General features: G+C 35.9%; 2 protein-coding genes across 2 annotated transcripts; one reads left to right on the top strand and one right to left on the bottom strand.

Annotated features, from left to right (window-relative positions):
- The first annotated feature begins 1,204 nt into the window (after window positions 1–1,204).
- LOC143581843 (putative WRKY transcription factor 2) lies at window positions 1,205–4,470 on the top strand. Its single transcript, XM_077064528.1, has 5 exons — window positions 1,205–1,636; window positions 1,759–1,908; window positions 2,438–3,150; window positions 3,523–3,681; window positions 3,770–4,470. The coding sequence occupies exons 1-5, from the start codon at window positions 1,277–1,279 to the stop codon at window positions 4,293–4,295; spliced, it is 1,908 nt and encodes a 635-aa protein (XP_076920643.1). The 5' UTR covers window positions 1,205–1,276; the 3' UTR covers window positions 4,296–4,470.
- Window positions 4,471–4,842: 372 nt separating this feature from the next.
- LOC143581838 (chloride channel protein CLC-f-like) lies at window positions 4,843–10,330 on the bottom strand. Its single transcript, XM_077064522.1, has 9 exons — window positions 10,004–10,330; window positions 9,010–9,382; window positions 8,732–8,926; window positions 7,300–7,754; window positions 5,931–6,035; window positions 5,611–5,838; window positions 5,339–5,530; window positions 5,032–5,264; window positions 4,843–4,915 (listed from the first exon to the last, which is right to left on the bottom strand). Exons 1-9 carry the CDS (start codon window positions 10,328–10,330, stop codon window positions 4,843–4,845), a joined length of 2,181 nt encoding a protein of 726 aa, XP_076920637.1.
- Between the last annotated feature and the right edge of the window lie 1,961 nt (window positions 10,331–12,291).

The following is a 12,291-nucleotide window of genomic DNA, read 5'->3' as shown; positions in this document are numbered from 1 at the left end:
AATCAGCTAATCAAATCACACAACGACAAAAGACCCACTATTTGTTTTCCATTTCCGTCAGGTTCTTCATCACTTACCCATTTCAATTTCACTTTTTTTTCACAAACAAAACCATGGATTTTGACGTGTAGTTAAGCTTTCACTTCAGATCTTTGGTTTTAATGGATTAATTTCATCTGGGTTGTTTTTAGATTTTGATTTTGGGTCTGCGATTGGTAATTTGGGCGTAATTTATGAGAAATTGTTGTGGGGTTTGTTTCTATAATTGGAATCTTGCAATTTGAATGATTTTCTTTTACCACAAGTGGAAATTGAATCATTAGGTTTACTTTATAGTATTTGTTTTGTTGTTATTATGTAATCATTTTGAGTAATTAAATGTTGTGGTTACTGTTTTGAGCTTAGTGATTTGTTTTTGTTTGCTTAAAATGGGAAAAAATTGGTGCTTGAAACTGCGGTTTTACCGTTACTACGACTGTAAGGGACCGTTCATTTTTTGAGATTTTATTGGGCAAACGAACGGTTTACGAACAGCTGAACTTTTTGTTTGTGTTCGCTCGTTAAGGAAATGAACTTGCTTGTGTGAACGGTTCAGGAACAAAAACGAACGAACACGAACAATGTTTTTTTATTTTTTTATTTGGCTAACCGAGAAATGATATATGTAGTGTCAAGGGGTTGGTGTGTTTACCGAGTTTATGTTGGTGATTTATTTAATATTTGTATTCGGGGGTGTTTGGGATTGCTTATTTTCACCAACTTATAACTTATAAACTTTTCGAAAAGTAATAAGGTGTTTGGGATTGCTTATTATGTGAGAGGAAAAGTTCCATCAGTTACACTTTTGTAACTTATTAACTTAATGAAAAGTTATAAGGAGGTAAAATAAGGAATCCCAAACACCATATATTAATTTTACATATACATTAATTACCTAATTATTTTGATTAAATCAATATGACAAGATTAAAAAAGTCATTAAAAAGATATTAAAAATCTTTAATTTTAATGAACAAAGTAAAGAAACAATCGTAAACGGACGTAAAGAACACGCTACTGAACATTCACGAACACAGTTGAACGGACATGGTCTCTGTTTGTGTTTGATCACTTAGCCAATCGAATGGAATTCTTTGTTCATTTATTAAACAAACAAACATAATCGAACCTCCCGCCGAACAGTTTGTCGAACTCACAGCCCTAATTGTTACTAAATTTTTTTGATATTATTTTGTTATTGTTAGCTGATATTTGAAGAAAGGAGCTTTGGATATTGATGGGTGGATTTGATGGCAACGGTGGGATGAGTGGGGACTGGAGGCCACACAACCCTAACCCTAATGATGGCGGTGGGTTCACATTTCCTGGACCAGATCGGCAAGTGGGTTCCGAAAACAATGATAATCAAAGAGGTCAGACAGGTGAATTTGGTGAGCAGAAAACGGGCCAGCGGGTCGGGCTTGTTGAAAGAATGGCAGCTAGAGCTGGTCATAATGCTCCCAGGTTGAATACTGATATTATTAAGCCTGCAGATGGGTCACAAAACCAACATGCTCAGTCGGTGTATTTGACAATTTCACCTAGTATCAGCCCGGGCGCTTTCTTGGATTCGCCTGTTTTTCTGTCAAACTCATTGGTAAGCTCATTAGTGTTTTTTTTAAAGTATAGAAATCTAAATATGATATTTAAATTTTTCTAACAAACAGCGGTGTGTAGATAGATATATTACTAATCACATACCTGTATTGAATTTTATAGGTTCAGCCGTCTCCAACAACCGGGAAGTTTCAATTCGCACAAACTGACAACAATGGTAATAAGAGTAAAGATAATTTCTTTGAGGAATCTAATAACGCATCTTTTGCCTTCAAACCTTTTCCAGATTCTGTTCCCTTACCTCGTGACAATGTAAGCAAAGTAACATATGATTAAAACATTTATCTTACGCTTTACGCAGATGTGGCAATTTCGATACATTTTAGTATTAATGATCAATTTTGGCTCCGTTCCTTTATCTCTAACGGGCCAAATTAATAAATTTGGATTAAAGAGTAACGGGTTAATCAGGTCGAAGGTCAACCAAAATTTAATCTTTGATTCATACAAGTATGCAACCTCTTAAGTCGTTTTATTTTAAAAAACAAAATATACTGTTATCTTGGTAAGTTTTCTTTGTTATCCTAATTTATGATTTTTTTTTAAATTATTGAAAAAAAAAAAAGTTTTTGCGGGTCAAGTTGGCTGATTTTGGCTTGTATTAAAGAGGATCTGTTTCAGTGTTCTGGCCCAAAACTGCTTTGACACATTATCTGGATTCATTTGATCTTATTTTTCTGCCACTTTAATATTTTATGTATTCAATAGTAAATTTGTTTAGATACTTTAGTTTCTTTTAACTTCTTCAAATGCTAATGATTATTTTCTTCTAATCATTTAGGTCAACCCACCCTTTATGTCTGCACAATCCTTTCAAACTACTGAAGCTGCAGTTCAATCTGAGAAACAATTCCCACCTCAAAAGATTGAACCGACCCAAAAATATCCAGACTTAACTGAAAAGAACAACTTTTCTCTACAAATGGCTCCGTTTCAAGCTATTCATGGCAATTCAGATCGATCACAACACCATCATGAAGAACAACATCATGACGATAATGCTAATGCCAACAGTGCATCATCTGATGACGGATACAATTGGAGAAAATATGGTCAGAAACAAGTGAAAGGAAGCGACTATCCTCGAAGCTACTATAAATGCACTCACTCAAACTGTTCTGTTAAAAAGAAAGTTGAGCGGTCCCACGAGGGTCATATTACTGAGATTATTTACAAGGGGGCCCACAATCACCCGAAACTTGCTCCTAACCGTAGATTGGGAATCGGTTCATCAAACATGTTGAGTGATATGCAAAGTGATGTGAATGACCAAAATGGGGTTGATGGAGGTTCAGTTTGGGGGCAAGAAAATAATTTTGAGGCGACGTCGTTAGGGATGGGTATGCAGGGGCAGAATGGTCAGTTTGAGTCCAGTGATGCTGTTGATGGGTCGCCTACTTTTTCAAATGATGAAGAAGAAGATGATCGAGCAACACATGGTAGTGTGTCACTTGGTTATGATGGTGAAGGAGATGAATCTGAGTCAAAAAGAAGGTTTGACTATCTATTTTATGTTTAATTTAATTAATAATTTATATGCGGTTTTATTCCGTGTGGCCTGCATAACTATTTTACTCCAAAAGCTTTAATTTGAGATTTTTAGTCCGACAGTTTTGAGTTTCACATTAGCTACCCTCCAGTCCAACTCTAAGGTAGTGGTGATTTAAACTTTTGTAATTGATACGAAAATCAACCTTTTAGCATTAAAAAGTCAATTTAAAACTTTTAAACCGAACGGTTATCGGGTTCAAACCCTAGGGACTAAAACCGTAGTTAAGTCTTTATGTTTTTTCTTTTCTAAAGTAATTTATATTTGGTTTTAATGTTTGATAACAACTCCCAATTTTTATTTTGTTTGTTACACAGAAAAGTCGAAGCGTATGCAGCAGATGTAAGTGGGGCCACCCGAGCCATCAGGGAACCAAGAGTTGTGGTCCAAACAACCAGTGAGGTGGATATTCTTGATGACGGTTATCGCTGGCGCAAGTATGGACAGAAAGTCGTGAAAGGAAACCCGAACCCGAGGTTATTATTTTGTGTTCTTATGTTTATATGTTGTACTTTAAGGCAAACATGTCGTGTTTTGAATTAAAAATTAATTTTTATGACACAGGAGTTACTACAAGTGCACGAGTGCGGGCTGCACGGTGAGAAAACATGTGGAAAGAGCATCACATGACCTAAAATCAGTTATAACAACATATGAAGGAAAACACAACCATGACGTGCCTGCTCAGAAAAACAGCCATAATAACAACTCCATGGCGTCTGCACAACAGGTTCACGTTCACATGCCTGAGCCGACACGGATTCAAAACATGGCTAGGTTCCAAAGGCCTCCATATGGTTTACCCAATGGTCAGCAGCTAGGTCTCAATACAACCCACGGCTATGGTTACCCAATGAGCCAAGGGCCGGGAGGGTTAGCTCATATGGCTTTGGCTAAACAAGGGCAAATGCCTGTTCGTCCAGTTCATCATTATTTGAGCCAACCACAACAAATGAATGAGATGGGATTCATGGTGCCAAAAAGTGAACCGAAGGTGGAGCCCGCGTCGGACCCTGGTTTGAACTTGGCTAATGGTGCGCTGAATTACCGTCAGATGATGAACAGGTTGCCGCTTGGGCCCCAGATGTAAATTTTGATCAGAATAAGCTTTCCGTCTTCAAGGGTTTTTGGGAGAGTAGAAATATTTAAGCTTTATATTACAGTATCTTTTTCATTTTTGTTACAACTTTGAGGGATTTTCTTGTTCTTAAGTATGTGTTTTCAAGAATCTGAAGTTACATTCAGAGAAAGTTTTATCATTTATACAACAATTTTAAAGTTTGCTAAACTTAACATGTCAATTATATATAGAAGTTTTAGTATGGAAGATAATTTATATATCAACATGTATAAAGGTAAAATAGTAAAACAAAAAGCAAAAAACAAAACTTAAATGATGTAGAGATAAACACAAAAGGTATAACAAGCAACATGTTCTCTTAGTTATCACTCATGACTAAATCTCTAGTCAGAAATGGGGTATAATAAGCAACACCACCTACAACTATTTTAATTCCAAAGCTTCAAGAAACTAAGTCATTTTGTCAATAATACCTTCATTCAATCAGCTTTAACTCCAAAACTTGCGCATCAAGAGACCATATCATATTGTCATTATCTTAATAAAACAACAATAGCTACCCATCGAAAGATGTCTTTTCTTCAGTATGATCTTTGGCGATCCCTGTTCCCTTGCGATTTATCTCCTCACTGCACCACAACGTCGACAATTCATCTTTAAAAAGTTTAACAAAAAAACACGGTCCTTTTTATTAATATTTTCCCAAGAAAACCAAATAGTAAAATATATAGTTTTCGGTTGTAACCTGAGACAGCTCCAGATTGAATGGTAATAAACAATAGCAACAATCTTCCATTTTCTTTCATTATGAAAATCAACACCGCGTTGTATCACAGGCAGTTGTTTTACATCTCTTGCCTCCATTAACGTTTTAGCAGTTGCCAAATCAGTATCGGGATAACACGTTATAAGCCCACGCTTTAGCCCTCGGTAGTTTATCCCACGAGTGCAAATGGAAGAAACAGAATAATTGCTTAACTGCAAAAAGAATTTAGTTCGATCACATTATAAAAATAAATAGATGCATGCATGTGTCACCAACATTAACATACATCTGAAGTTGTTGAGTCGGTTTCTGAAATGTTCCTTCTAATGTCTCCATAAGTCAAAATTCCTTCTAAATGATCTTCAGAGTCGACAATAAGAACACAGCTTTGTTTGTTCTCATTCATGCATTTTACCGCCTCTTTAACAGTTGATGACGATAGGACTTTTGGATACTTATTTGACATAGCCTGAGAAACCTGATTATTGAATTAAAACCATATTATCGTTCGGTTACTATAGACTGATTTTATTAAAATAAAGACTTAATAAGAAGTACCTTCAAATCCTCCAGAATAATATCCTCATCAATGGTGTCTTGGTTATCACCGGGTCCCATTACGCAAAGTTCCAAATCATCTTCACCGCTTTGTGTCAAATCATCGGTTTTGTCATCAACTGATGAAATTACCGAATAACCTCTTGATGAACTCCTTGTATTAGATCCTTCACCCTCGTTACACTTGTTTGCAAGAGATGGCACCCATATTGCTAACCCAACAGCTCCCTGATTGATTGCAACATTGAAGAGAGACAAATAAAGTATTATTCCCAAATCCTGATGTTTAAAAAAATTTAAAAGAAACTAAAATATGTTACCATAAGAGGAAGCACGATTCTATAATCTTTGGTCAACTCAAACAAAAGTAGAACTGAAGTCAAGGGTACAGAACAAACTGAAGCCAAGGTGGCAGCCATTCCAACCTGTAGTGTAATAATGGAAGTTAGAATTATTAGGTTAAAGGAAAAAAATTAACACTTGAAAGCTGTAAATAGAGAGAGCAATTTTAGCACAATGCTTAAAAAAATGGGTCAAAAGTTGACGCCCGAAGCCCCAAAGTCTATTTTTAATGCATACAAGCACCTAAAATCATTTTATTGAAATATTTCGATTATCATAATGATAATAATGCTGTTTTTGTCATCACGGTTGGTGCATTAACTACACATAACTCCTTTTTTAGATGGAAAAACAGCACTTCCGGGTCAAGCTAACGTGACACGTTTCAACCTGTATTATAAATGACTCGTGCAGACGTACAACCACTAAAATCATTTTTTCCAGATTTAGCAATATCATTTTTGTAATATATTTAACACATTAATTATTTACACTGAAATGTTGAAAATGGATAAAATGTGTTTTCAGGTCAATGCAACTCGTTTCGGTCCGTTTTGACCAGTATAAAAAGGTATTTTCAGGTCAACCACTTAAATCATTTTTTTTTTCAGACTTAGTACTATTATATTTGAAAACATAATAAATAAATTAATATTCATACAGAAATGTTGAAAATGGACAAAAGGTATTTTCAAGTCAACGCAACTTGCTTCAGTCTGTTTGACCGGCTGACCAAAAGGTACTTTTTCAGGTCAACCGTCTAAATCATTTGTTTTTAGATTTAGTATTCGTAACTACGTCTGTGAATGAACTGAAGTTCAGTGACCCATTCGAAAACTGTTTGGCAGGAAGTTCATTTATATTAAAAATAAACGAACATCAACAAATTATTGGTTCAGTTAGTTAAATGAATGAACATGAACACGTGTCTCATTCATTCATTCATTTATGTTCGCTCATTTTCTTTTTGTTTGGTTGCATTCAATTATGTTCGTAGTTTACTTTCATTTTATGTTTGTTAGTTTACATGTGTCTGAGTTCGTTTATATAATTCAGTTCATTTTTTTAGGGCCACTACAATTTAGCCCAACTTTGAATTTTTAGGCCCCACAGATTGATGTTCACTTTAAATTGTAATTGGTATTTGTTCGGTCGTTCGTTTACGTTCGTGAACCGCCTATTTATACTATTAACAAACAAACATAAAAGAACACGAATACGAACAAGAGAAGGCCGTTCGTTTAATTGTTAGTGTTCGTTCGATCGTTTACAATCCTACCCATAACCCAGTCCACCTATTTCGCCACCTCTAGTTATAAAAATTACAGGAAAATAAAAAAACATTACTAAAGCATACGCCTGCGGTTCAGCAATAGCAGAATTTCCGGGCATGGCTGAGTTGACTATTTCCATAGCCAAACCACCAAAAACCGCACCAACTGCAGCACCAATCATCAAACTCGGTGCATACAAACCACCAACAAGCCCAGAACTTTTGCAAAGAGCAGTAGCCACAACTTTAGCTGCAGCCAATTGGGCTAATAACCAGATTCCTGGTGCTGAAGCTGTTTTCCCGGTATGTAAAATTTCATCAACATTGGTGAATCCCCAATAAAGAATTCCAGGATATTTAAGAGCCATTAATCCTGCCACTAAACCACCTAAAGCTGGAGTAACAATGGTGGGCAGTCCAAACTTTTGTTTGATGTATTTAAACGCTTTATCGAACCAAGAAACCAGTCGAGTAAATAACACACTAATTACACCACATAGCATGCCCAGGATCAAGTAGAGGGGTAGTTCTGTAATTAAGAGATAAAGTATGTGTAAATGTTAAGACGTAAGGGGGGTCAAAACTCAAAATAAGTGGTTGGGCGGGTTGGATAACAGGTCAAAACAGAGAAACTTTTGTGCAGGTTGGATAGCAGGTCAAAACGGATCAACTTTTGTGCAGGTTGTAACGGGCTGCATCAGATTGACCTGCAAATACTATTTTTTCCACTTTTTTTAATTTCTAAAAATAATCTGTTGACTATGTATATTATTGCAATGATAACCAATTTAGGAAATTATATGCTTTAAAAATAAACACTGGGAGATGGCACTATAAACGAGCAGAGCAGAACAGAGCCTGGGTGGGCTCTTGGCCTGTTTATCTTAATGAGCAGAAATGTTGGGCTCGGGCTCAGCTCGTCAAAAGCTCAAGCCAGCCTTTTTATTCTTAAAATTTTTTATTTTTTATACATACTGATATATAAAGAAGCTAAAAAGAATATTTGAACATACATATGATACAGAATTTATATACTATAGGATTCATAATTATTATATATTACAAAATGGGTCATAAGTTTGAGTTATAATTTATATATATTTATTAAAATTTGGGCTTCACAGCTTTAAGTTATATGCAAAATATAAAGAGAAGCTTCATTATTTTTTTCATTAATAATGCCATACAACTTTGAGTTATATGTATATTAAACACACACACACACACACGCACACACACACATACATATACATTTGGGCTTTAATTTAAATGATTCAACGAGCGAGCTACGAGCCGTCCGAGCTTAGATCGGGCTCGGCTCATTTACAGGCCTGGAAGAGAGGATTTAGAGCGAGCCACAAGCTTTTTGAACACCCTACCGAGACCCTAAACCCATCAAGCCCATTAAAATAACTGTGGGATGAAGTATGATATGGGTCACAGATTTCAAACCACATGAATTCATTTTACAGCAACAGGTAACAGAACAAGAGTGAAACAAATTACCAGCAACAGATTTTAAATCATATTTTGGCACTGTGAAAGCCTGTTTTTCTCCAAGTATAGCACTTGAAGTGGTCGATGAAATAACCGATGCTAATATTATCATAGCAGTTGTAAAAGGCGGAGAGTTTTCAGCACGAAGAGGCCTTAGCACAGTCTCAATAGCAAAGAAACAACCAGCAACAGCAGCATTAAAACCTTAAAAAAAAGAAGCAAAAATCGAACCAAATAATTCAAAGATTACAAAAAAACAAGAACTTTCAAAGTCAAAGAAGTCAAACCTGAAGATATGCCAGCAGCTGCACCAGCTGCAACAAGGGCTATCCTTTGTTCTTTATTATTATCCATCATTAACGAGCATCCATTAGCACAAGATTTCCCAATATCTACACTAGGTCCTTCAGGACCCAAAGAACAACCAGTACCTAAAGTTACAGCAGCTTGGATAGCTCTCACAGTTGGAAAGATTCCAGGAGTTGACTTTTTTATCTGGTCAACTATTTCAAGTAAACCATGAAGCACCCCTACAATGATCCCACCAGTGACTGGTATCAACAGTATTCGATGCCACGTGTCCGCGAGTTCCTGTAAACGAAGCCACGTGGCACCTTCATTTGGAATTCCAGCCCATGACCATTCATGTATTACATGTACCTGTATCCATTACCTTTGCTATAATTTCATTCTAATTTCAATTTGATGTTGAATTTCAATCTCTTATGGTTAGGGCTGTAAATGAGCCGAACACTCGGCGAAGAATTTGTGAACTATTACATGGGAAGTTCATTTAATAAATGAACGAACATGAACAAAGTATTTCATTCAATTAACTAATAAACGAACACAAACAGAGGCCATGTTCCTTCAATTGTGTTTGTTCGTATTTGTTTGTTCATTAAAGGTTTTTAATATTTTTAATGACTTTTCTAATCTTATCATATACATTTAAGCAAAATTATTAGCTATAAAACAAAAAGATATATGAGCATTATGTGATCAATTTATATATAAACTAACATATAAATATGAATGCTAAAAAACTACCAACACAGCTTCATATCCGGAATAAATCATTGACACTGATCATTCCGATCAGCCAAATCAAATAAAACATTGTTTTTGTGAACCGTTCATTTCGTTAATGAACAAGCACGAACAAGACATTTCATCTGGTTAGCTGTTGGAAACTTATAAGGCCTTGTTTAGTTCGGTCTGTTTGCAGCCATACTTACCGTATCTCGACAAAATTAGGGGAATTAAAAAACTTCAACTAACCAGAAGGTTAAACGCAGCGACACAAAGACCCGTAGCAAGGCCAAGTAAACATCCAATAAGCAACAACGCCCATTCAGGTGAAGCTCCATCCACAACGCTCTCATCGCCGCCTCCGGTACTGCCATTAATTTCATAATTACAATCCTGCCGGTTAAGATTAACCCTAGGCTTCACACGGAGCCGTCGACCATTAAACCGCTGATCCAGTTGCTTCCAAATACTCTTCACAGTTTGACTACTTCTAACAGACGCTACTCGGCCTTCCGAATCATCACCGGTAGACATAATTGCACCGTGATCATTATTCTGATCACCACCGGTAGACATAATTGCACCTTAACTTATTACACATACACTGATCCGATTAACCCTGACTTATACACTGTTTTAATAACAACTTTAACTTGATTATCTGAAGCTACGTGTCGCGTACGTTAACGCAATTGCGTAAGGTGCTAGCGAACACGTTATTATTATTATTATTATTAGGCTAGAAATGTAGAAGTGTGGGTTACCGGTGATGGTGTTTTGACGGTTACCGGTGGGAATAGAAATAACGGTGAAATTGGTTGGACTTTTGTTTTGTTAAGCAGACGATTGAATACAAAGTGGGAATTTAGTTGGATTCGACTCATAAGTTCTTGGACTAGGAAGATTGACCTTTGACTATATGATATTTTGAAATATCATTAAATATTACTTGGATGGATAGTTGGGGGCGAGCGACAAACGGTTCGGAACCGGCAGAATCAAGGAACTGGAACCGAACCGGTGCCTTGAAACTGCTAATATGTGTTATCTTACGGTTTTCGGTTCTCACTGTTTGCGTTAAACGGTTCCCGGTTTGGTACCGGGTAAAACCGACGGTTCTAGACGTGGAACTGAAGAACAGGAATATTAAAAACTTTTTAAATAAATTTATCAATCTCAAATTTTTTATATAGTAACTTATTAGCCGGCATCTATTCAATGGTTCTTTAATTCAAATCTTATTTCTTTGTGTTCATACCTAGTAAAAAAGATTAATTTTGATTCAAGCTTTTAAGGTAATGTTAAAATGATATGATATTGTTAATTAAATTTATTGCCACTAATGATTTATTTAACTTCAATAATTATGTTTTAATCAAAAATATAACGGATGTTCATATTGTAATCTAAATTAATTTTACCGTAAAAAATATAATTATATAAACTTGTTTGCAATTTGCAAAGTTTGCACAACCCATTTGATAAATAAATGACCGAACCGATTCTGGTCCAAAATCGATTTGACTTTACTGGTTCAGAAACCAAGCCGTTTTACTATAATAGGTTCTGGTTCCGGTTCTATATTTCATTCAATTCCGGTTCTTCAGTTCTTGCGGTTCTGAACCGTTGCACAGCCCTATGGATAGTGGCATGGTAATTAATAAGGTGTCTTTAAAAGGGTAAGCGGGGCGTCAAACTCGGACTACTGGAGTTTCCATGAGCAACGCTAGCTGTTGAAACGGGCATCAGGAGATAACGTGAAGAACTACGTAAGAAAGGTGAGAATCGTAGTTTAGTGGATTATAAGTGCGTGTGTGTGTGTGTGTGTTGAATGTGAAAATGTTGAGTGTATTGAATGCTCTGGGATCTGAAGCTATTGTTACCTTCAGATTCCTGTTATTACATGAATTGTCTATATGCTTGGCGACCCGATGTTTTGGGATTCTTTGGTCTTGGCATGCGTCAATTGTATCTGGATCTGACATCCGTCATCAACCCCCTAGTTTGATGTGGATAAATTTTGGTTCATTCCGGAATTAAAAGCGTTCAAGTTGGCATTTAAAACTTCATGTCGGTTGAAGCTTAGCTCGTACGCTTAGACGTGGCACTCTATGATTGGGCTTTCGTTACCGGCAAACGTTCTGTTTCTTCTATATAAGGATGTCTTTGTCTTCGTTTTTCCTATTTGTAGTTTTCTCTTTGTTTGCTTGTAGGGGTGGCAAATGGGTTGGGTTGAACGGGTCATGGGTCGAAATGAGTTAGGGTTAAAACGGGTCAAATAAAAAAAGGATTGTTTTGGTTTGGGTCAGAACGGGTCAGAACAAGCTTTGTTTTTTTGTTTTTTTTTGACGAGGAAACATTTTAATTTTACATTTTTCTATTTTTGATTTATATTTTGAGTTATTTTTATTATTATTTTTTTGAATTTTTGTTGAGAGGTTTTCTATTAAGATCAAAAGCCCCTTAGAAAAAATTGAATAAAAAATCATAACTCACAATACAAATCAAAAACAAAAAAGAAAAACTAAAATGTTTTT

The sequence above is a fragment of the Bidens hawaiensis genome, unplaced genomic scaffold, assembly GCF_021521415.1.
Source record: "Bidens hawaiensis isolate Kalapana, Puna unplaced genomic scaffold, B.hawaiensis_p1.1 tig00031205_1, whole genome shotgun sequence".
In the NCBI taxonomy this organism is placed as follows: Eukaryota; Viridiplantae; Streptophyta; class Magnoliopsida; order Asterales; family Asteraceae; genus Bidens; species Bidens hawaiensis.
Note: the sequence above shows the minus strand (reverse complement) of the source record. Positions and strands in the feature narration are given on the sequence as shown.